This window comes from Somniosus microcephalus, chromosome 7 (assembly GCF_052327205.1).
Source record: "Somniosus microcephalus isolate GS21.2 chromosome 7, FLI_Smic_1.0, whole genome shotgun sequence".
Lineage (NCBI taxonomy): Eukaryota > Metazoa > Chordata > Chondrichthyes > Squaliformes > Somniosidae > Somniosus > Somniosus microcephalus.
Window position 1 is genome coordinate 32,309,501 of NC_140993.1, and position 20,876 is coordinate 32,330,376.

General features: G+C 44.3%; 1 protein-coding gene across 3 annotated transcripts in view; it reads right to left on the bottom strand.

Moving 5' to 3' along the window:
* Positions 1–20,876, bottom strand: part of ralbp1 (ralA binding protein 1) — a 49,293-nt gene that overhangs the window by 17,993 nt on the left and 10,424 nt on the right. For all 3 annotated transcript variants that reach the window (XM_085992369.1, XM_085992370.1, XM_085992368.1), the window contains 4 exons: positions 16,700–17,049; positions 12,375–12,536; positions 3,406–3,537; positions 140–250 (listed from right to left, as the gene is read on the bottom strand). In XM_085992369.1, coding sequence (XP_085848495.1) covers positions 140–250; positions 3,406–3,537; positions 12,375–12,536; positions 16,700–17,049 — 755 coding nt within the window. The remainder of the gene's footprint in view (positions 1–139; positions 251–3,405; positions 3,538–12,374; positions 12,537–16,699; positions 17,050–20,876) is intronic.

Below are 20,876 nucleotides of genomic sequence, written 5' to 3' on the forward strand. Positions count from 1 at the left end.
TGAGAGCTTTAGGAGTGAATTTCAGAGCTTAGAACCTTGGCAGCCAATGATATATGCGCACAAAATATATGCAGAACCAAAAAGACAAATTGATTTTTGAGCACTGAATATAATTACATTATTCTGCTATTGAGCATACCTGAGCTAGTAGAATATTGATAACTTCTTCTTCATTCTCATTCATTTCTTCTTTAGAAACATCCTCCTTGGATAGGCTGGCAATTTCCTGGGCAATCTTAGTTTCACATTCCTGTAATTGCATAAAAATAAATTGATAAAATCAATGACATGCATTGGGTATCATTTCTAACAAGACATGGAACTCTCCTGCTTATTTCGGATTCCAATTAGGTATTCTCCAATTATAATTATACAGGCAAATGAGAGATCATTGTCCAGCCAGGCAAAACGGAATGCTTTCAAGGAAGTCTTGAGAAAATAGAGGGTAAGAAACATTGGTCATCTTATAGCTGTTACATTCAGACTTCAACTAGGTTACAAGCAACACAATCCAATAGGGCAACACATTTATGTAGACTGCACCAGAGAGTGAAAAGCTCTCATTTAGCTCTCAGACTCAGCCAGCATTCACAAATAATCACGCTCAACTAGCAGAGGAGAGTGAAGGGGGTGTGTAAACTACAAGGAACACAATTCTATTTAAACCTATACCTCAGGTCTTGCGCAACATATGCTTGAGAAAAAGATTCCTCAGCTACAATTTCTCTCATCTACCCGTACATGGATCTTGGAGCTGAATAGATCAGGATATGCAACAGTTAGCAAGGATGTGCAAAATACGAGATGGCCTATGAATAAAGGGCATAATCATGGCAGCAACAAAAAGAGTTATAAATGAGTGCTACCATCAGGGGGAATGAATAAGATTGGGGGTAATATACTGGCATGGGTGTGAGATTGGCTATCTAACAGAAAACAAAGAGTTGGGATAAATGGTACATTCTCGGGTTGGCAATCAGTAACTAGTGGTGTTCCGCAGGGGTCAGTGCTGGGACCCCAACTCTTTACAATCTATATTAACTATTTGGAAGAAGGGACCGAGTGCAACGTATCCAAGTTTGCCGATGATACAAAGATGGGAGGTAAAGCAGTGAGTGAGGAGGACATAAAAAACCTGCAAAAGGATATAGACAGGCTAAGTGAGTGGGCAGAGATTTGGCAGATGGAATATAATATTGGGAAGTGTGAGGTTATGCACTTCGGCAGAAAAAATCAAAGAGCAAGTTATTATCTAAATGGAGAGAAACTGCAAAGTGCTACATTACAAAGGGATCTGGGGGTCCTGGTGCATGAAACACAAAAAGTTAGTATGCAGGTGCAGCAGGTGATCAGGAAGGCCAATGGAATCTTGGCTTTTATTGCAAGGGGGATGGAGTATAAAAACAGGGAGGTCTTGCTGCAGTTATACAGGGTATTGGTGAGGCCACACCTGGAATACTGCGTGCAGTTTTGGTTTCCATATTTAAGAAAAGATATACTTGCTCTCGAGGCGGTTCAGAGAAGGTTCACTCGGTTGATTCCAGAGATGAGGGGGTTGACGTATGAGGAAAGGTTGAGTAGGTTGGGACTCTACTCATTGGAGTTCAGAAGAATGAGAGGCGATCTTATCGAAACATAAGATTGTGAGGGGGCTTGATCGGGTGGATGCGGTGAGGATGTTTCCACTGATGGGTGAGACTAGAACTAGGGGGCATAATCTTAGAATAAGGGGCTGCCCTTTCAAAACTGAGATGAGGAGAAACTTCTTCATTCAGAGGGTAGTAAATCTATGGAATTTGCTACCCCAGAGAGCTGTGGAAGCTGCAACATTAAATAAATTTAAAACAGAGATAGACAGTTTCCTAGCAGACAAGGGAATTAGGGGTTATGGGGAGAGGGCAGGGAAGTGGACGTGAGTCTAGATTCGGATCAGCCATGATCCTATTGAATGGCGGAGCAGGCCCAAGGAGCCGTATGACCTACTCCTGCTCCTCCTACTTATGTTATGAAACTGAAAAAGGTGCAAAACGTTGGTAGGAATATTTTACAGAACACCCAACAGATAACTTAACAGAAGAATATATACAAGTTTGGGATTAAAGGCATTAAGGGGAAACAAGTGTTCAGCACAGAAGAGGAATCAAAGTTTCTCAGAAGCAACATTGGCAATGGAGATGTGGGGATTCCATTTGGGTCAGAAGAGATAGTGATAGATTAAGGATAAAGTTATTGTCAAAGGTGCTACATAGCAGCTGAGCAGCTGTTAATTAGACTTGAGAGACAAAGGAGCTGTGTATTTGAAGTCAAAGAAAGGATTTTGTGGTGCAGTTTGATGTTGGTCATCAAAGGTTAACTAGAATGGAGTAACAGATACGTTTGCAGTTGCATACCTAGAATCACAGCCAGAGCTGAGGGTAGACAGTCCAGAAAACTAAGTTGAAAATAATAGATGGGGAAATTTAATTTTTCTGCAGCTTTAGGCAAGTTTAGTCAGTTCTCAGTTAGGCTGTTATGTGTGAAAGATTAGCTCCATCTGCTGTTTTTGGAGAAGGGGTAACGGGAGGAGGGGAGCAGGGCAACAAGACCTAGGATTCTGACTCGGCGCACTCAATCATATAGCAGTTGGACGACAGACACAGAAGTGTACTGTTGTGACTGCCCTTCCCTGCCAGCTGGAGACTGCATGGGGGCATGTCAGAACTAATGAGAAAAATCATGTGATGGAGAAGGAGGAAAGAAGACAGGGAGGGAGCGAGAGAGAGGAGAAAGGTAATCCCACATCACAACAGTGACTACACTCCAAAACTATTTCATTGGCTGTAAAGTGCTTTGAGACGTCCGGTGGTCGTGAAAGGCGCTGTATAAATGCAAATCTTTCACAGAATTTCACACAGACTGAGCTATTTAAATATTTTATGCATACCTAACATTTTGCAATTAAAAATGCAATATTCAGAACATAACTGGACATTTCAATGATTACAATGATCCACAAAAAGTACAGTATTACCATAAAAAAGTGCTTTAGGTTTACTGGAACAATGTCCAAAGTACAGCCTATGAGCCCTGGCAAACTGACCCACAAAAACCAAGCAATTCAGATTTATTTGCACCTATATTTCTTATGCACTTGTATGTCCTATTCAAGCTACACAGGTCTGGGGGTTTGCAACAGTCTGGTTGTTTTTATTGCTGGTGTCCCATTAGTGGATAAATCTTAAATCAGAACGCCAAGATCTGTCCACATCAGCAGTTTGTTATGTGTGCAAATTAATGGGAACACTGATTTGCGGCAACATATTACAAAACACAGAGAATATCCTTTACCCTCAATATATGAAACTGCCTCTTGATGTTTATTACTGGCCACGCCACTGAAGAAAGGGCAGTTCCACTAAAACTCACCTGCCTTTTTGCTTCACGCAGTTTGCGCTTTAGTGCTGTTAAAATTCGCTGCACCTCCCACAACCTCTCTTCTTTGGATAAGTCCTTTATGCCAGCTTGCAGGTCTCTGTGCAAGCAATTCAACAGAAATTCCTGATGGGACAGAGTGAAAACTCAATCACATGAATCCACGAAGAGATTTTAAAAATTCACAGTACAAACCAAATGACCGGTGTCCTTTAAAGTTCATTTCCTTTTAATTGCTCCTCCACGAGCACAAGTTCCCCAATCAAGGGAAACAAGAGGTTCCTGTCACTCTGTTAATGTCATTTAGAACTGACCACTAAGAAATGTGAGTATTAAAACCATGGGAATAACTATACTTTCCTCTACCTGGCTCCGGGGAAGCCAAAAGGGTTTAAAAAAGTATAGAAAATGCTGGAAATATGCAGGTCAGGCAGTATCTGTGGAGAGCGAAACAGAGTTAATGGCCGTGATTTTGCTGACCTCGGCGGGTCCGTGGCAGGCGATCCAGACTCCGCTGCTGTCTCCATCCGGCCTCCGAAATGAATTTCCCTTGATTGGGCTTGTTAAGCCCGCCCAGCACGTTTGCCAGCCAATTAGAGGAAGCAGGTCTGATGACATAATTTCATGACGCGTCATCAGCCGGTTTCCTTAAAGGGACCGTGGCCAACTTTATTTTGGCATTTGTGCTCTCAGTGTTCTACAGCATTGAGGTGCTGCAAACACTGACAAGCACGGCACAGAGGTGCACGGCTGCACCCAGGCTCTCCCATGACTCCCTCCATATGCCTATGGAGAAAGTCACAGCAGGCAGGGAGGTTCTCTTCCCTTCCCATGGGCGGAAGAGACCTCCACAGGAGATCAACACAGCCTGGTTGCGCATTGCACAAGAGGGCACAAGCAGGGATGTGGTCAGGAGGACCAGGGTGCAGTGCTGCAAACGTTTCAATGATCTCAGTAGATCACAAAACGTTAGTACAAAGCCACACAAACTCATCCTGCTGTGTCTCTCATCACATTCTCATCACTCTGCCTTCCCTACCCTACTCCTGCACATCCTTACTCACACCAACTTACCTTGCGCTTCCACCCATCCCTCTCTATCTACATTATCACATCCCCATCTCACTAGCCACCCCTCACACTCATCCTAGTCCAAGCATACCAACGAACACCACACAAGGGTAGCCACTTGGGTGTTTTATCCAATGTTCATGTAAAGTTTCTGTTAATGTGGTGTCAAACATAAAAATCTTTATTTTCAACACTTTCTGGTCTTGGACAGATTTATGTGCACCTTTGGAAGTGGCTTAGTGAGTTGCAGTGAATGGTGAGACATAACAGTACCCCCTGCAATGGTGAGGAGTGTGAAAGGAATGTCTTGGTCATTATAGGGATGCTTTATGGTGTTGGTGTGTGGTGGTGCTAACCTGGTGCATCATGTGGCAGCCATATGGGCGGGACAGCATCAAGTGAAGTAAATCAGGTCATGGTGAGGCTTTGGTTCTTTTGCCAATCACATTAAATCTGTGTCCTCTGGTTCGCGACCCCTCTGCAATGGGAACAGTTTCGCTCTCTCTATTCTGTCCAGACCCCTCATGATTTTGAACACCTCTATCAGATCTCCTCTCAACCTTCTCTGCTCTAAGGAGAACAGCCCCAGCTTCTCCAGTCTTTCCACGTAACTGAATTCCCTCATCTCTGGAATCATTCTTGTAAATCTTTTTTACACCCTCTCTAAAGCCTTCACATTCTTCCTAAAGTGCGGTGCCCAGAATTGGACACAATACTCCAGTTGAAGCCGAACCAGTGTTTTATACAAGTTGATCATAATTTCCACAATTTTGTACTCTATGCCTCTATTCATGAAGCCCTGGATCCCGTAAGCTTTTTTAACCGTTTTCTCAACCTGCAAATTTTGAAATATTGCCCTGTACACCCACATCCAAGTCATTAATATATATCAAGAAATGCAGTGGTCCTAGAACCGATCCCTGGGGAACACTACCGTGTACCTTCCTCCAGTCCGAAAAACAACCGTTCACCACTACTCTCTGCTTCCAGTCACTTAGCCAATTTCGTATCTATGCTGCCACTGTCCCTTTTATCCCATGGGCTTAAACAATGCTGGCAAGCCTACTATGTGGCATTTTGTTGAACGCCTTTTGGAAATTTATGTACACGTCAACCGCATTGCCCTCATGAACCCTCTCTGTTGCCTCATCAAAAAACTCAATCAAGTGGGTTAAACATGATTCGCCTTTAACAAATCCGTGCTGGCTTTCCTTAATTAATCCACACTTGTCCAAGTGATTGTTAATTTTGTCCCTGATTATTGTTTCTAAAAGCTTCCCCACTACCGAGGTTAAACTGACTGGGCCTGTAGTTACTGGGTTTATCCTTACACCCTTTTTTGAACAAGGGTGTAACATTTGCAATTCTCCAGTCCTCTGGCACCACCCCCATTTCTAAGGAGGATTGGAAGATTATGGCCAGTACCTCTACGATTTCTTCCTTCAGCGTCCTAGGATGCATCCCATCTGGTCCTGGTGACTTATCTACTTTAAGTACAGCCAGCCTTTCTAATACCTCCTCTAATCATAATTCTATAGATTATGGAACAGTTCCTGCAGATTGGAGGATGGCAAGTGTAACCGCACTATTTAAAAAAGGAGGGAGAGAGAAAACAGGGAACTACAGGCCGGTTAGCCAAACATCAGTAGTAGGAAAAATGCGAGAGTCTATTATAAAGGATGTGATAACAGGACACTTAAAAAAATATCAATGGGATTAGACAAAGTCAACATGGATTTATGAAAGGGAAATTGTGTTTGACAAACCTACTGGAGTTTTTTGAGGATGTAACTGGTAGTATAGCTAAGGGAGAACTAGTGTATTTGGATTTTCAGAAGGCCTTTGATAAAGTCCCACATAAGAGGTTAGTAAGCAAAATTAAAGCACATGGGATTGGGGGTAATATACTGGCATGGATTGAAAATTGGTTAACAGGCAGGAAACAGAGAATACGAATAAATGGGTTTTTTCAGGGTGGCAGGTGGTGACTAGTGGGGTACCACAGGGATCAGTGCTTGGGCCCCAGCTATTCATAATATATATCAATGATTTGGAGGAGGGGACCAAATGTAATATTTCCAAGTTTGCTGACAATACAAAACTAGGTGGGATTGTGAGTTGTGAGGAGGATGCAAAGAAGCTACAAGGTGATTTAGACAAGTTGAGTGAGTGGGCAAATACATGGCAGGTGCAGTATAACGTGGATAAATGTGAAGTTATCCACTTTGGTAGGAAAAACAGAAAGGCAGAGTATTACTTAAATGGTGACAGATTGGGAAATGCTGATGTACAGAGGGACCTGGGTGTCATTGTACACCAGTCACTGAAAGCAAACATGCAGGTGCAGCAAGCAGTTAGGAAGGCAAATGGTATGTTGGCCTTCATTGCAAGAGGATGAGTGTACAGGAGCAAGGATGTCTTACTACAGTTGTACAGGGCCTTGGTGAGACCACACCTGGAGTACTGTGTGCAGTTTTGGTCTCCTTACCTAAGAAAAGATATACTTGCCATAGAGGGAGTGCAGCAAAGGTTCACCAGACAGGGATGGCAGGGCTGTCATATGAGGAGAGATTGGGTCGACTAGGCCTGTATTCACTAGAGTTTAGAAGAATGAGAGGGGATCTCATTTAAACGTATAAAATTCTGACAGGGCTAGACAGACTGGATGCAGGGAGGATGTTTCCCCTGGCTGGGGGTGTCTAGAACAAGGGGTCACAGTCTCAGGATATGGGGTAGGACATTTAGAACTGAGATGAGGAGAAATTTCTTCACTCAGTGGGTGGTGAACCTGTGGAATTCTCTACCACAGAAGGCTGTGGAGGCCAAGTCACTGAATATATTTAAGAAGGAGATACAGCAGATAGATTTCTAGACACAAAAGGCATCAAGGGGTATGGGGAGAGAGCGGGAATATGGTATTGAGATAGAGGATCAGCCATGATCATATTGAATGGCGGAGCAGGCTCAAAGGGCCGAATGTCCTACTCCTGCTCCTATTTTTCTATGTTTCTATCAATTTTTATCCCATCCAATATCTCCTCCAACTCCTCCTTCATTATGTCTATGGCAGCATCATCTTCCTTGGTGAAGACAGATGCAAAGTACTCATTTAGCACATCAGCCATACCCTCTGCCTCCATGCGCAGGTCTCCTTTTTGGTCCCTAATCGGCCCCACCCCTCCTCTTACTACCTGTTTACTATTTATATGCCTATGGAAGACTTTTGATGGAATAGATGGCAGGTGAAGTAGAGATGACAGAAGTGATCTGTCAATGGTGAGAAAGGTAATGAGGTCAGACTGGATGGAGACTTGTGTAAAGACTTGCAGCATGGTGAATCTGTTGTGGAAATGCTGTGAGGAAGAGCTTGTGGCTGAGGGAAGATATCTCCAAGGTCAGAGCTTTTACTGTACATTTGAAGCTATCAACTCAACAGCTGAATCAATGGCCACTGAACTCCCGCCTCAGCTTAGCAGACGTGGTCCACGGCCAGTATGGACCCCATGGACCAGCTGTCAAATGCAGGCAGTGAGCTGAAATTCATTCTTAAATAGATCTAAACAAGCCACTAATTACCTGAATTGGGACCCCGCTGTGAACCCGCCGCTGCGTGTTGGGTCTGCTCAGCGACATCAGGGAAAGGCGCGTGGCAGCGGGGTCCCGGCCCACTGAGGGGAAAAATAAACTTTCCCACCCGACCCGCCACCGATCACGCCCGCCAACCCTCCAGAAAATCCAGCCCAATGTTTCAGGTCAATGACCTTTCATCATCGACCTGAAACATTAACACTATTTCTCTCTCCACAGATGTTTCCTGACCTGCTGAGTATTTCCAGCATTTTCTGTTTTTATTTCAGATTTACAGCATCTGCAGTATTTTGCTTTTGTTTTGAAAAAAAAGCCTTCCTCCACAAACCTAACTAAAACCGGGAATTTGATGATGTGATGATTTATGACGGAAACCCGTATCCGACGTGATGCTGAGCATTTGTACACCATTGGGCAATTCTGCCTGCTCAAAGCAGTGACTAACTATCAGTTAAAGACAATTTGTCTTTTTTAAAGATATACTTTCTTACTCCTTCCCCCTAAGTTATTATTCTCTGTTGGAAGGATGGATGTTCCTAGGTCTGTGCCTATGTTACCCTTGAACTGAATGCTAGGAAATTCATCAAAACTGCCTAGGTTGGCTCACAGTCCTATTTTCCCTCCGTTTCCAAGGGAACATGCGCTTTAGCACTGGTGCAATACACCTTAACTGTGGAGCCATATGGCGAGCTCTGCCTCATTAACTCACAATCCGCAGAGATAGCAAGAGAGACAAAAAGGAAAATAAAATCGGAAAAATAATGGGAAAGAAAAACATAAAAGTGAAACAAGGAAGTCAGCAAGCTCAGATAGTAATGCCCACCATTAAGCTTTATTGACATCCCAGTAACAAGCCTCGCTAGAAACACCTGCAAGGCACAGCCATAGCACAGATGGCAGTGTCAAGGTCAGAAAATCACAGGCAAATCTGCTTCCTGCTGTGAAACCCTGCTTATTATTTCATTTAACACTTTAGTATTCAGGACCGTGCTTAGTACTGAATATTGAAATAAAAAAATGTATATTTTTCAATGCTGAAAATACTGAAGCTCACATTGTAAGATTCATAAATGTATTCTGTTTAATTATTTACACGTTTGCATCTACAGATTCAAGTACGGATTAGAATTTTTTTCCCCCTGCTTCAGTTTTTTCCCTCCCACTTCTGCTGTCCGAGAAACAGGCACTCGTGACAGCATACAGTTCAATAGGGGGCATCAGCCTTCCAGTACCATTGCCAAGTGCTAGCCTGGATAGCAAGAGTCAGCAGGCTAGTCAATCATAAGGGCCGCCACCAATGTAATTTTCTTTTTGGTGCGCGGTCCCTTTAACGGGCTGCGCGGCCCATTCAAATTTCCACGCATGCGCTATTTCTTGCATTGAAACATAGAAGATAGGAGCAGGAGTAGGCCATTCGTCCCCTCGAGCCTGCTTCGCCATTCAATGCGATCATGGCTGATCATCCAAGTTCAGTACCCGGTCCCTGCTTTCTCCCCATACCCCTTGATCCCTTTAGCCTTAAGAAATATATCCAACTCCTTCTTGAATATATTTAATGAATTGGCCTCTACTGCCTTCTGTGGTAGAGAATTCCACAGGTTCACCACTCTCTGGGTGAAGAAATTCCTCCTCATTTCTGTCCTAAATGGCCTACCCCTTATCCTTAGACTGTGACCCCTGGTTCTGGACTCCCCGACCATCGGGAACATCCTCCCTGCATCTAGTCTGTCCAGTCCTGCCAGAATTTTATACGTTTCAATGAGATCCCCTCTCATTCTTCTAAACTCCATCGAGTACAAGCCCAATCGACCCAATCTCTCCTCATACGTCATTCCTGCCATCCCAGGTATCAGCCTGGTGAATCTTCGCTGAACTCCTTCCATGGCAAGAATATCCTTCCTCAGATAAGGCGACCAAAACGGCACACAATACTCAAGATGTGGTCTCACCAAGGCCCTGCACAACTGCAGCAAGACATCCTTGTTCCTGTACTCAAACCCTCTCGCTACGAAGGCCAACATACCATTTGCCTTCTTAACCGCCTGCTGCACCTGCATGCTTACCTTCAGTGATTGGTGCACAAGGACACCCAGGTCTCGTTGCACTTCCCCTTCTCCCAATCTATTGCCATTCAGATAATAATCTGCCTTCCTGTTGTTGACACCAAAGTGGATAACCTCACATTTATCACCACATCTGCCATGCTTCTGCCCAATCACCCAACCTGTCCAAATCATCCTGTAGTTTCTCGGCATCCTCCTCACAGCACACACGCCCACCCAGCTTTGTGTCGTCTGCAAATTTGGAGATCTTACATCTAGTTCCCTTGTCTAGCCAGTGAGCAGCCTGCACGGGACCCCTTGACCCCTGCGCGGCCGCACAGCTTAGCAGGAGCACTGACCACCACAGCTGATGCCAGAAGTACCCTGACTAAAATCCAGTCCCCGCCACTTACACCGTCCACACTCATCATGAGCAGCCACCTATATTGGACAAATAGCGCGAATCATTTGTCATTAACATAGGAGTTAATTACAAAGATGCCACTTAAGCGCACCGACTAACTTGGGCAGTTCAAGCAGCTTCAATCAACTGTTCGCACCTCATTAAAGTGAGATTACATTAATGAGGTGTCTACAGGAGACTCTGGTTTATCTGGAGGTTGTATGTCCGGAAACCTCGATCTACCGGCAGAAATCAGGAGCCGTTTTGTTAGGTTTTTTTCCTTCTCGTGGCTTTTTTTGTCAACAGTCAGGCTCTGGAAAGTCTCTCTGCAGCTGTTGCTAAGCTACAGAGACTCTTCCAAGGTACGGGCCGACTGTTTGAAGCTGTTGCTAAGCAACAGTGTTTGTTGTCAGATACGGAGATGAAAACCTCCGTATGCTTCAACATTAACGTTGGTATGTCCGGCAGTTTTGATAGATCGGCAACAGCTCGGTCCCGTCGGTGCCAGATATAACAAAGTTTCCTGTATATGTAAATTGTGACTTTCTTTTTGCTTATTATCCTTTCATGATTTCTGCGACGTGGATCAGGTAGCCCTGCAGCCTCCAAAACGCCAGTGAGCCCTTCTTGCCGGCTGATTTGCCACCACTGGTGACCAGGTTAGAGCTGGATTTCTTGGGTCAGAGTATGGCCTGGACACTTCCCGGGTCGATGGCGACACCACCCAGCAGCCTGTCGAGCTTCTCGCTGTTGCGGATGGCGGGCTGCAGGTGGCAGGGGATGAAGTGCGATATCTCGTTGTCCCGCACCACATTGCCCACCAGCTCCAGGATCTCGGCCGTCAGGCACTCGAAGACAGCGGCCCCGATGCAGCCGGTGTAGTTAACTTTGCAAAGCAGGCAGTGGATATAGCCGACCGGGAACCGAAGGCTGGCCCGAGACGAATGTTGTCTTGGCTTTCGCATGGGCTTTACCTTTGCCAAGTACTCTTTAATTTTTTGGTTACACCGTCCACCGCCTATAGCAGGTAAATTGAATTAACACCAACGCACCCACTATAAGCAGTGGGGACTGTAATAACCACTTGCCAGCAGTGATCACTGGATACTGATCAGGAACACAAGCCAATTTTTCTCTCCTTATCCTGGAAATACTGAAACCCATTTCAGCAACCTCCACTGTACCCAGTCTTAAGACTTGCTAAATCAGCACAGATTAGGATCAAACCTAGGAATTTTCTGGCCTGTAAAGCTCAGTACAGCAACAAACTGTGCATTTACCCACAGATGCACTGGGAGAGCTTAAATTCCAACATGCCAAGTTTTGTAACCAACATACTGAGATGGTATTTCACTATACAGGAAACTTTCTGGTATCCGGCACTGACGGGACCGAGTTGGTGCCGTCCCATCAAAACTGCCGTATAAACCAGCCCTAATGTTAAAACATATAGAGCTTTTCAGCTCCGTGTGAATCAACAAACCCTGTTGCTTAGCAACAGCTTCAAAACAGTCGGCTGCAGCTGCAAGCGTCTCTAGCTGAAGCTGTTGCTTAGCTACAGACCTTGCAGAGCCTGACTGGGGAAAAAAAAGCAACGAGAAGTAAAAAAAACTTATAGGAAACGGCTCCTGAATTTTGCCGGTAGATAGAGCTTTCCGGACTTTTAACCTCCAGTTAAACGAAAGTTTCCTGTACATTCCTTCAAACAAATCCCAGAAAACTAGGCACAGAATTTAAATAACATGTTGCTTTTCTCCAGACTAAAGCACCAAATAAAAAAGGGACAAGGTGATGTATAACTTTCATGCAACTTTTTTTTGATTTCCTCTATTCTGCTCACAAAATGCTCCTAAACATACCTGCCGCCGAATTTCTTCCTTAATGCTCTCTTGTGTCTCAGGCAAGGCAGGCATTGTTGCCACATTAGACCAGCGAAGTGGTTTCACAACTGGTTTCAGCTCTATTTCCCCAAACAGCTCTTTGACATGAGTGAAAAACAGGTATAGTACACGATTGCTGATCTGGAGAAGAAAGGACAGCAATTAGTTCATGTTCTCAATGTGCTTGTTTTTTTTCCCCCTCCTCTCCTGAAGATACAGGCTGACACTTAGATTTGGTTCCACAAGCACCAGTCATCCTCGGGTACCTCGCCAAGTGGCCACCCCTACATCTGCACCTAAATGGAAAATGCCCCAAGTTTCCATCTCCATAAAGACAGCACCTAGTAAATGACATTTTGCTGTCAGTTGTGGACAAAATGACAAAGCACTATAAGGTCGTGTATAGAATGCATGTCAATAATAATTAGCAGGCTCATAAACCTCCACACAATGCCTTTTCCATGATAAAGTAGTTGTGCTTCACAGACGTTCTGTCTTCTGTAATAAAGGCTAATGAAAATGTGTAATTCACACACAGTTCAAAACTGAGAGCAAACTCCTATCTTCACAGCAAATCCAGTTCCACCAAGTCACTCCAAGGGTCCTGATAAATAGATGATATCCATCAGGGGAAACTGTACTGCCCTTACCAGGATTGAATGTCCACACTGATAACTGTGCTGTGAGCAGTGGGACGAAAACAAACCCGTGGTGGGTCCTCCATAACGTCCCTGGACTACAACCATCAAAAGACCAGACAGTATTCTGCAAACCGAAGAACAACTCAACAACAGGCCATTCAAAAATGTCAATGTCACTGTACAGTCTGGTAACACCCAGGTGCACAGTGATGTACAGTGTGAAATCTGGCTGGGTGTAGCTGGTTTTCTAGTGAGATCTGGACCCTGTAGATAATTCTTTGAATAATAGACATTTGTCCAGTTTAAGAATCAGCGCCTCCAGGATGGGGACAAGAAAATAAATTGTGCTGGCATTGTTAAAACCTGCTCCTATTGTGACGCAACACTGATGCCCATGCACCATTTGAAGCTCAGAATGTGCCTTACTTCAGTTATTATGATCTTTTAGTTCAATTTTGGTAGCCAGACATTGTGAACGATGGTGCCGATTCCTTCTCTCTCACCAAAACCTCCCCATCTGGCGATACCTTCCACTACTTTTATCTATTACCAGAATTGGCTCAGCTGCATCATAACCACTGCTCCCATTTTTTCCCCCAGACAGCAGGTGCTGGTAATGGTTCTGCTGTTGCCATTTATACCTCCTCTAGATCCATCTTTTGTTTCTTCACTTGTTCCATTACCACCCACTTTTGCCTTGCACCATCCTCCCTTTTGTCATTTATTTTCTCCTGCCTTCCACCCCATCCCTTTTGTTCTTTCCTTCCCGCCGCCCCCGTCTTTCTCCGCCTCTGCACTTGCTTAAAAACTGTTACATCTCTAACTTTTCCCACTTCTGGTGAAAAGTAATCAACCAGAAATGTGAACTGTTTCACTCTCCACAGATGCTGCCTGACCTGCTCAGTATTTCCAGCATTTTCTGTTTTTATTTCAGATTTCCAGTATCCGCAGTATTTTGCTTTTGCATGTCAAGATTACTTTGCCTAACTTACTCCAGCCTAATGACAATCCAAAGTTCCTTCCATCTGTGACTAACCACTTCCCTCAAACCCATTTCCCTTACACTTTTCACCTCACACCAAGTGCAAAAATCTCAGATTTTTGTCTCTTAAGATGGAGGCAATCAGTGCAGCTGTTGCTACTGTTACCTCCCTTTCTTTCCCTGCCACTCCTGACTGCTCCACAACCCCACCCACTCTAGCTCAGATCCCATTGTGCTCTGTTTCTTTGCCACGAGACACACCCCCTGGAGTAGGATAGCTTTGTCCACTGTATCAAACACTGAAGAGGTAGAGAGAGGACAAGGAGGAAAAATCCATGGTCAGTCATAGAGAATGTCAATTGTGACTTTGGCCAAGGCCATCTCAGTACTGTGAGCACAGTAGAAGCTAGATTGAAAGAATTTCAATAAAGAGCTTTGACAGAGATAAACATGTTCTCCAACTGCTGCCCCACCTCTAACTTCCTTTTCCTCTGTAAAGTCATCAAATACACTTTTGCCTCCCAGCTCTGAGCCCATCTCACTCAAAATTCACAATTTAAATCCCTCCAGTCTGGCTTCTCTCCTGTGCACAGCACTGAAATGGTACTGGCACAAATGACATCCTCTATGACAATGACCGCGGTCCATTATCACGACGTATCTTCCTCCAACCTTTCATATCATGGATGATGCCACCCTCCTTCACCGCTTCTCCTCCATTGCCCGATTCCACAGAACTGCCCTTGAGTGGTTCAATCTTATCTATCCAAGAGCATCCAGAAATGGTTTCCATCACCCCTGGAGGGTCATCCCTAGATAGTACAGGGAGTTCGCTCCCTGTCCTCCAGCATATTAAATTTAAACTCATCTTCAAATCTCTCCACAATCTTATCCCACTGTATCTCTGCAACCACCTCCAGGCCTCAGATCCCCTCTGACACCCTTTAGTTCTCAATTTCTGGCCTTTTGTGCAATTTCTCTCCCATCCTAACCACTCCCCAATTGGTGGCAGAGCCTTCAGTCACCTTGAACCTACTCCCTCCCTAAACCTCCATCTCGCCACTTCTCGCTCCTCCTTTAAAAGCCTTCTGACTAATTTTTCAACCAAGCTCATCATACCTCTTGATCTATCCCTCCATGGTGTCCTTAGTCCCTATCTTTCTCCACTTGTAAAGCACCTTAGGATGTTTGATGTTAAAGGCACTATGCAAATGTAAGCTGTGTGCCGTGTCCAGTGAAACTTAATGAGTAAAGCATTCTAACTGCCCTTAACACTCAGATCATAACCCACTTATAACTAAAATAATCACATGCACCAAAAGTTCCTCTTAAATCCCCAGTGCCCTGGCCAATATTTATGAGCAGCAGGACTCATCAAGTGTATGAGTGCATTGTTATCATTTACCTGAACACAGCATACCCAATGAATTCAAGGGATTAAAAGTGGGAGATAAACAAGTGTAAAACTTGTAATCCCACAAAGGTGGTGCTGAGTAGTGGCACTTCCCCCACGGGCAAATAAACCACAGTCCGATGTCATGTATTTTGCTACTATTGGATGAAGTTTGCAGATGATACGAAAATTGGTGGAGTGGTAAATAGCGAGGAGAGAAGCCTCAGGCTACAGGACGATATAGACGGGATGGTTAGATGGGCAGAACAGTGGCAAATGGAATTTAACCCTGAAAAGTGTGTGGTGATGCATTTTGGGAGGACTAACAAGGGAATACACAATGAATGGTAGGACCCCAGGAAGGACAGAGGATCAGAGTGACCTTGGTGTACATGTACATAGATCCCTGAAGGCAGCAGGTCAAGTAGATAAGGTGGTTAAAAAGGCATAAGGGATGCTTGCCTTCATTAGCCGAGGCATAGAATATAAGAGCAGGGAGGTTATGATGGAGCTGTACAAAACGCTGGTTAGGCCGCAGCTGGAATACTGTGTGCAGTTCTGGTCACCACACTATAGGAGGGATGTGATTGCATTGGCGAGGGTACAGAGGAGATTCACCAGGATGTTACCTGGGCTGGAGCACTTCGGCTATGGAGAGAGATTGGACAGGCTGGGGTTGTTTTCCTTAGAGCAGAGAAGGCTGAGGGGGGACCTGATTGAGGTATACAAAATTATGAGGGGCATAGATAGGGTAGATAGAAAGGAACTTTTCCCCTTAGTAGAGGGGTCAATAACCAGGGGGCATAGTTTCAAGGTAAGGGGCAGGAGGTTTAGAGGGGATTTGAGGAAAAACTTTTTCACCCAGAGGGTGGTTGGAATCTGGAACTCACTGCCTGAAAGGGTGGTAGAGGCAGGAACCCTCACAACATTCAAGAAGCATCTGGATGAGCACTTGAAACGCCATAGCATACAAGGCTACGGACCAAGTGCTGGAAAATGGGATTAAAATAGACGGGGCTTGATGGCCGGCGCGGACACGATGGGCCGAAGGGCCTCTTTCTGTGCTGTATAACTCTATGACTCTAAGAGCGGCTCCCCAACCCAATTATTTCCCTGGGGACTGTGGTACAGATAGACCAAACAGGGAGAATACACAAAATTGGGCAATAGGAGGAAGAAAAGGAAAAATACCAACATGACCGAGTGGAACTACACATTTCTTAATTCAGAGTATAGTCTGTAACAATTTTAATAACTGACTGAAATATACTTGTGCCACTATCAGTACCTGAACAGTAGGGCTAAGAACAATAGAAATATTCTGGATGTTCATTTTTGTTTCACTTTCTTTTTCAATCACATGGTCCATATGGATGACAAGCCAAGAAAAGAGGAGGTAATTGGATGCAGGCAGTTCCTTTAGGAGACGCTGGCACTCCTGGACTTTTTCACTATCCGTGCCTTTCCCGCATGCATCCTCAAACCGCATCATGAGTTCCTTGGTAAGAACATTTTCAGGAAGCTCACGGAGGTATTGTTTCAGTAGGCTGGCCACAGTGTTTGCATCATATTCCTCCAGATTTGGAGACTCTTCACGATCATACACAACTTTCAGCTCATCGACTTTTGATTTGGTACCTATGTGAGGGATAGCAAATGAGAACAGAATATTCACTCAATTATTTTAACAAAAGTTAACTCCACACACTGGTAAAATGTAGTAACCTAATAAACAGAAGTCTATCATAACTTTTTGTTAACAGATTCTCTTATTGAGGTGAGTAATACAAAATGTTCCTGAAGGACTACACGGCATAATAGATGGGAACATTGCCTTTCACCTCAGACAAGTTAGAATCCAGTCCAGACTGATGGAATGAAAGTCTCCGGTTTACAGGCTGCAAAGGTCCAACATGAGAGTTTGAACGGCATCAATTAATGCTCTTAATAGTTATAATACAGCACAAAACAGCCCCAATCACATTCAAAGAGGCACAAGCATGCTTATTGTGGAAAATTGAGTTACACGTGTTAAAGTAGGGAGCCTTACTGAGGTGGGGAAACAAAACAAATTGTTGGGGCAGAGAAGAGAAACTGCAATTTATCATGAAATGTGAACTAAAAACAGAAAACTACTCGGAATTCTTGGAAATAGATGGTGTATCTGAGCTGGGAGCTGATGTGGACACGGTTTGCCTGATATTTCACAATATTGGCAATCGCATCAGATACCTATAAAAATCTGGGGAAACAGGAAAAAAAAAACTCCCTGGATAATTTAAGGGAAAATGGTTTGCAAATTTACTGTCCTGTAGATCTCCCTCATTTTGGCACGGCTTTCCTTCCACACCGGTGGTAGCAGACTGTGCGAGGAGGCTGCAGTAACAACAGTTAAAGGAGCATCGGCAATGGCTCCGTAAGGAATCCCACACATTAGCCTCCTTTCCAGTTCTGGAGAATGATTAACTTCAGAGAAATCCAATTGGGAAGCAAAAAAAATAACTTGCAAAAGAACTAATGAATAAATAATGTTAGGTTACGTAAGTAACTTAAAATTTATACAATATACCTTTTGAAAAAAAGAGTACTTTTAGATTAGAAAATTGCACATCTCACTCCGCTATTTAAAAATGGAGGGGGGAAACCAGGGAATCACAGACCAGTTAGCCTAACGTCTGTTGTCGGGAAACTGCTTGTCTATAATTAAGGATGGGGTGACTGAACACCTCGAAAACTTTCAGTTGATCAGAGAGAGCCGGCATGGATTTGTGAAAGGTGGGTCATGCCTGACAAACGTGACTGAATTTTTTTTGAAGAGGTGACTAAAATAATGGACAGGGGAATGTCTATGGATGTTATTTATATGGACTTCCAAAAGGCACTGGATAAAGTCCCACACGAGAGAGAACTAAGGTAGAAGCCCATGGAGTTGAGGGAAAATTATTGACCTGGTTAGGCAGGAGACAGGCAGTCGGGATAATGGGTAGGTACTCAAATTGGCAGGAGGTGACTAGTGGTGTCCCGCAGGGATCTATTTTGGGGCCTCAACTATTCACAATATTTATTGACTTAGATGATGGCATAGAAAGTCATATATCCAAATGTGCCGATGACACAAAGATAGGTGGAATTGTAGGCAGTGTAGATGGAAGCATAAAATTACAAAGGGATAGCGACAGATTAAGTGAATGGGCAAAACTGTGGCAAATGGATTTGAATGTCAGCAAATGTGAGGTCATCCACTTCGGACCTAAAAAGGATAGAACAGGGTACTTTCTAAATGGTGAAAGGCTAAAAACAGTGGATGTCCAAAGAGACTCGGGGTTCCAGGTACATAGATCATTAAAATGTCAGAACAGGTACAGAAAATAATCAAAAAGGCTAATGGAATGCTGGCCTTTATATCTAGAGGACTAGAATACAAGGGGGTAGAAGTTATGCTGCAGCTATACAAAACCCTGGTTAGACCACACCTGGAGCACTGTGAGCAGTTCTGGGCACCACACCTTAGGAAGGATATATTGGCCTTAGAGGGTGTGCAGTGTAGGTTTACCAGAATAATACCCGGACTGCAAGGGTTAAGTTATGAGGAGGGATAGGGTAGAGAGAGAGAAACTATTTCCGCTGATTGGGGAGTCTCGGACTAGGAGGCAGTGTCTAAAAATTAGAGCCAGGCCTTTCAGGAGTGAAATTATGAAACACTTCTACACACAAAGGGTGGTAGAAGTTTGGAACTCTCTTCTGCAAATGGCAATTGATGCTAAATCAATTGTTAATTTTAAATTGGAGATTGATAGCTTTCTGTTAACCAAAGGTATTCAGGAATAGGAGCCAAAGGCAGGTATATGGAGTTAGGTCAGCCATAATCTCATTGAATGGCGGGGCAGGCTCGAGGGGCTCAATGGCCTACTCCTGTTCCTATGTGAGGCAGAAAAAGGGAGACATTTACAGACTCTTTCCCCAGGTTGAGTAAAGCTCATGAAGCAGACAATTGTACATAATGTGGAAAACCCCTTCCAGACCATAACCTCTGCCCCTATTTTTTCCAGATGGTAGCTGTTGATGATTCTGCAGTCCCATTTACACCTCTTCTCGACTCAACTTTTGTTTCTTTACTTGTCCCATTACCATCTCCTTTTGTCATTCAATCTCTCCTGCCTTCCAACCTATCACAGACCTTAACTTTTGTTTCCTCCCCTCCCCATCTTTCCCTGCCCCTGCACTTACTTAAAACCTGTTAAATCTCCGACGAAAGGTCATCGACCTGAAACTCACTCTCTGCACAGATGCTGTCTCACCTGCTGAGTATTCCCCGCATTTTTGTTTTTAATCCCCTTTCTTATTGCATGCTTTTGTGTGCTCTTAAAGGCACATGTTCTCCTTCTTCCTAGCAAGTTGAGTAGTTAACAGTGATATGCTCGAGTCAACCTCAATTGTTTGCAAAAATCAAAAGAACCCCAACACTCAGTTACGCAGAAAAATCAGTGTTATTTTATATTTGTTATAGAATCATAGAATCTTACAGCACAGAAGGAGCTCATTCAGCCCATCGTGCCTGTGCCGGCTCTTTGAAAGGGCTATCCAATTAGTCCCACTCCCCCACTCCTTTCCCCATAGCACTGCAAATTTTTCCTTTCCAGTGTTAGCTGTGGCTTAAGTGGGTTGCACACTCGTCTCCGAGTCAGAAGGTTGTGGGTTCAAGTCCCACTCCAGGGGCTTCAGCACATAAAGCTAGGCTGACACTCCAGTGCAGAACTGAGGGAGTGCTGCCCTGTCGGAGGTGCCGTCTTTCGGATGAGATGTTAAACCGAGGCCCCGTCTGCTCTCTCAGGTGGACGCAAAAGATCCCACGGCACTATTTCGAAGAGCAGGGGAGTTATCCCCGGTGTCCTGGGGCCAATATTTATCCCTCAATCAACATCACTGAAACAGATTATCTGGTCATTATCACATTGCTGTCTGTGGGAGCTTGCTGTGTGCAAATTGGCTGCCGCGTTTCCCACATTACAAGTGACTACACTCCAATTCATTGGCTGTAAGGCGCTTTGAGACGTCCGGTGGTCGTGAAAGGCGCTATATAAATGCAAGTCTTTCTTTTCAAGTATCTATCCAATTCCCTTTTGAAAGTTACTCGTGAATCCCCTTCAGGCAGTGCATTCCAGATCAAAGCAACTCACTGTGAAAGAAATTCTCATCTCCCCCTGGCTTTTTGCCAATTGTCTTAAATCTGTGTCCTCTGGTTCCCAATTCTCCTGCCAATGGAAACTGTTTCTCCCTAGCTCTCAAAACCCCTCATAATTTTGAGCACAACTATTAGATCTCCCCTTAACCTTCTCTGCGCCAAGACAGAGTCAATAGCAGATGCAGACACAGACACACAATAATCTAGATTTGTACCTCAGACTATGCTATAGATTGTCACAATCGATCAGTGCAGCTCAAGATGGCTTCTTTGACACTGGGCA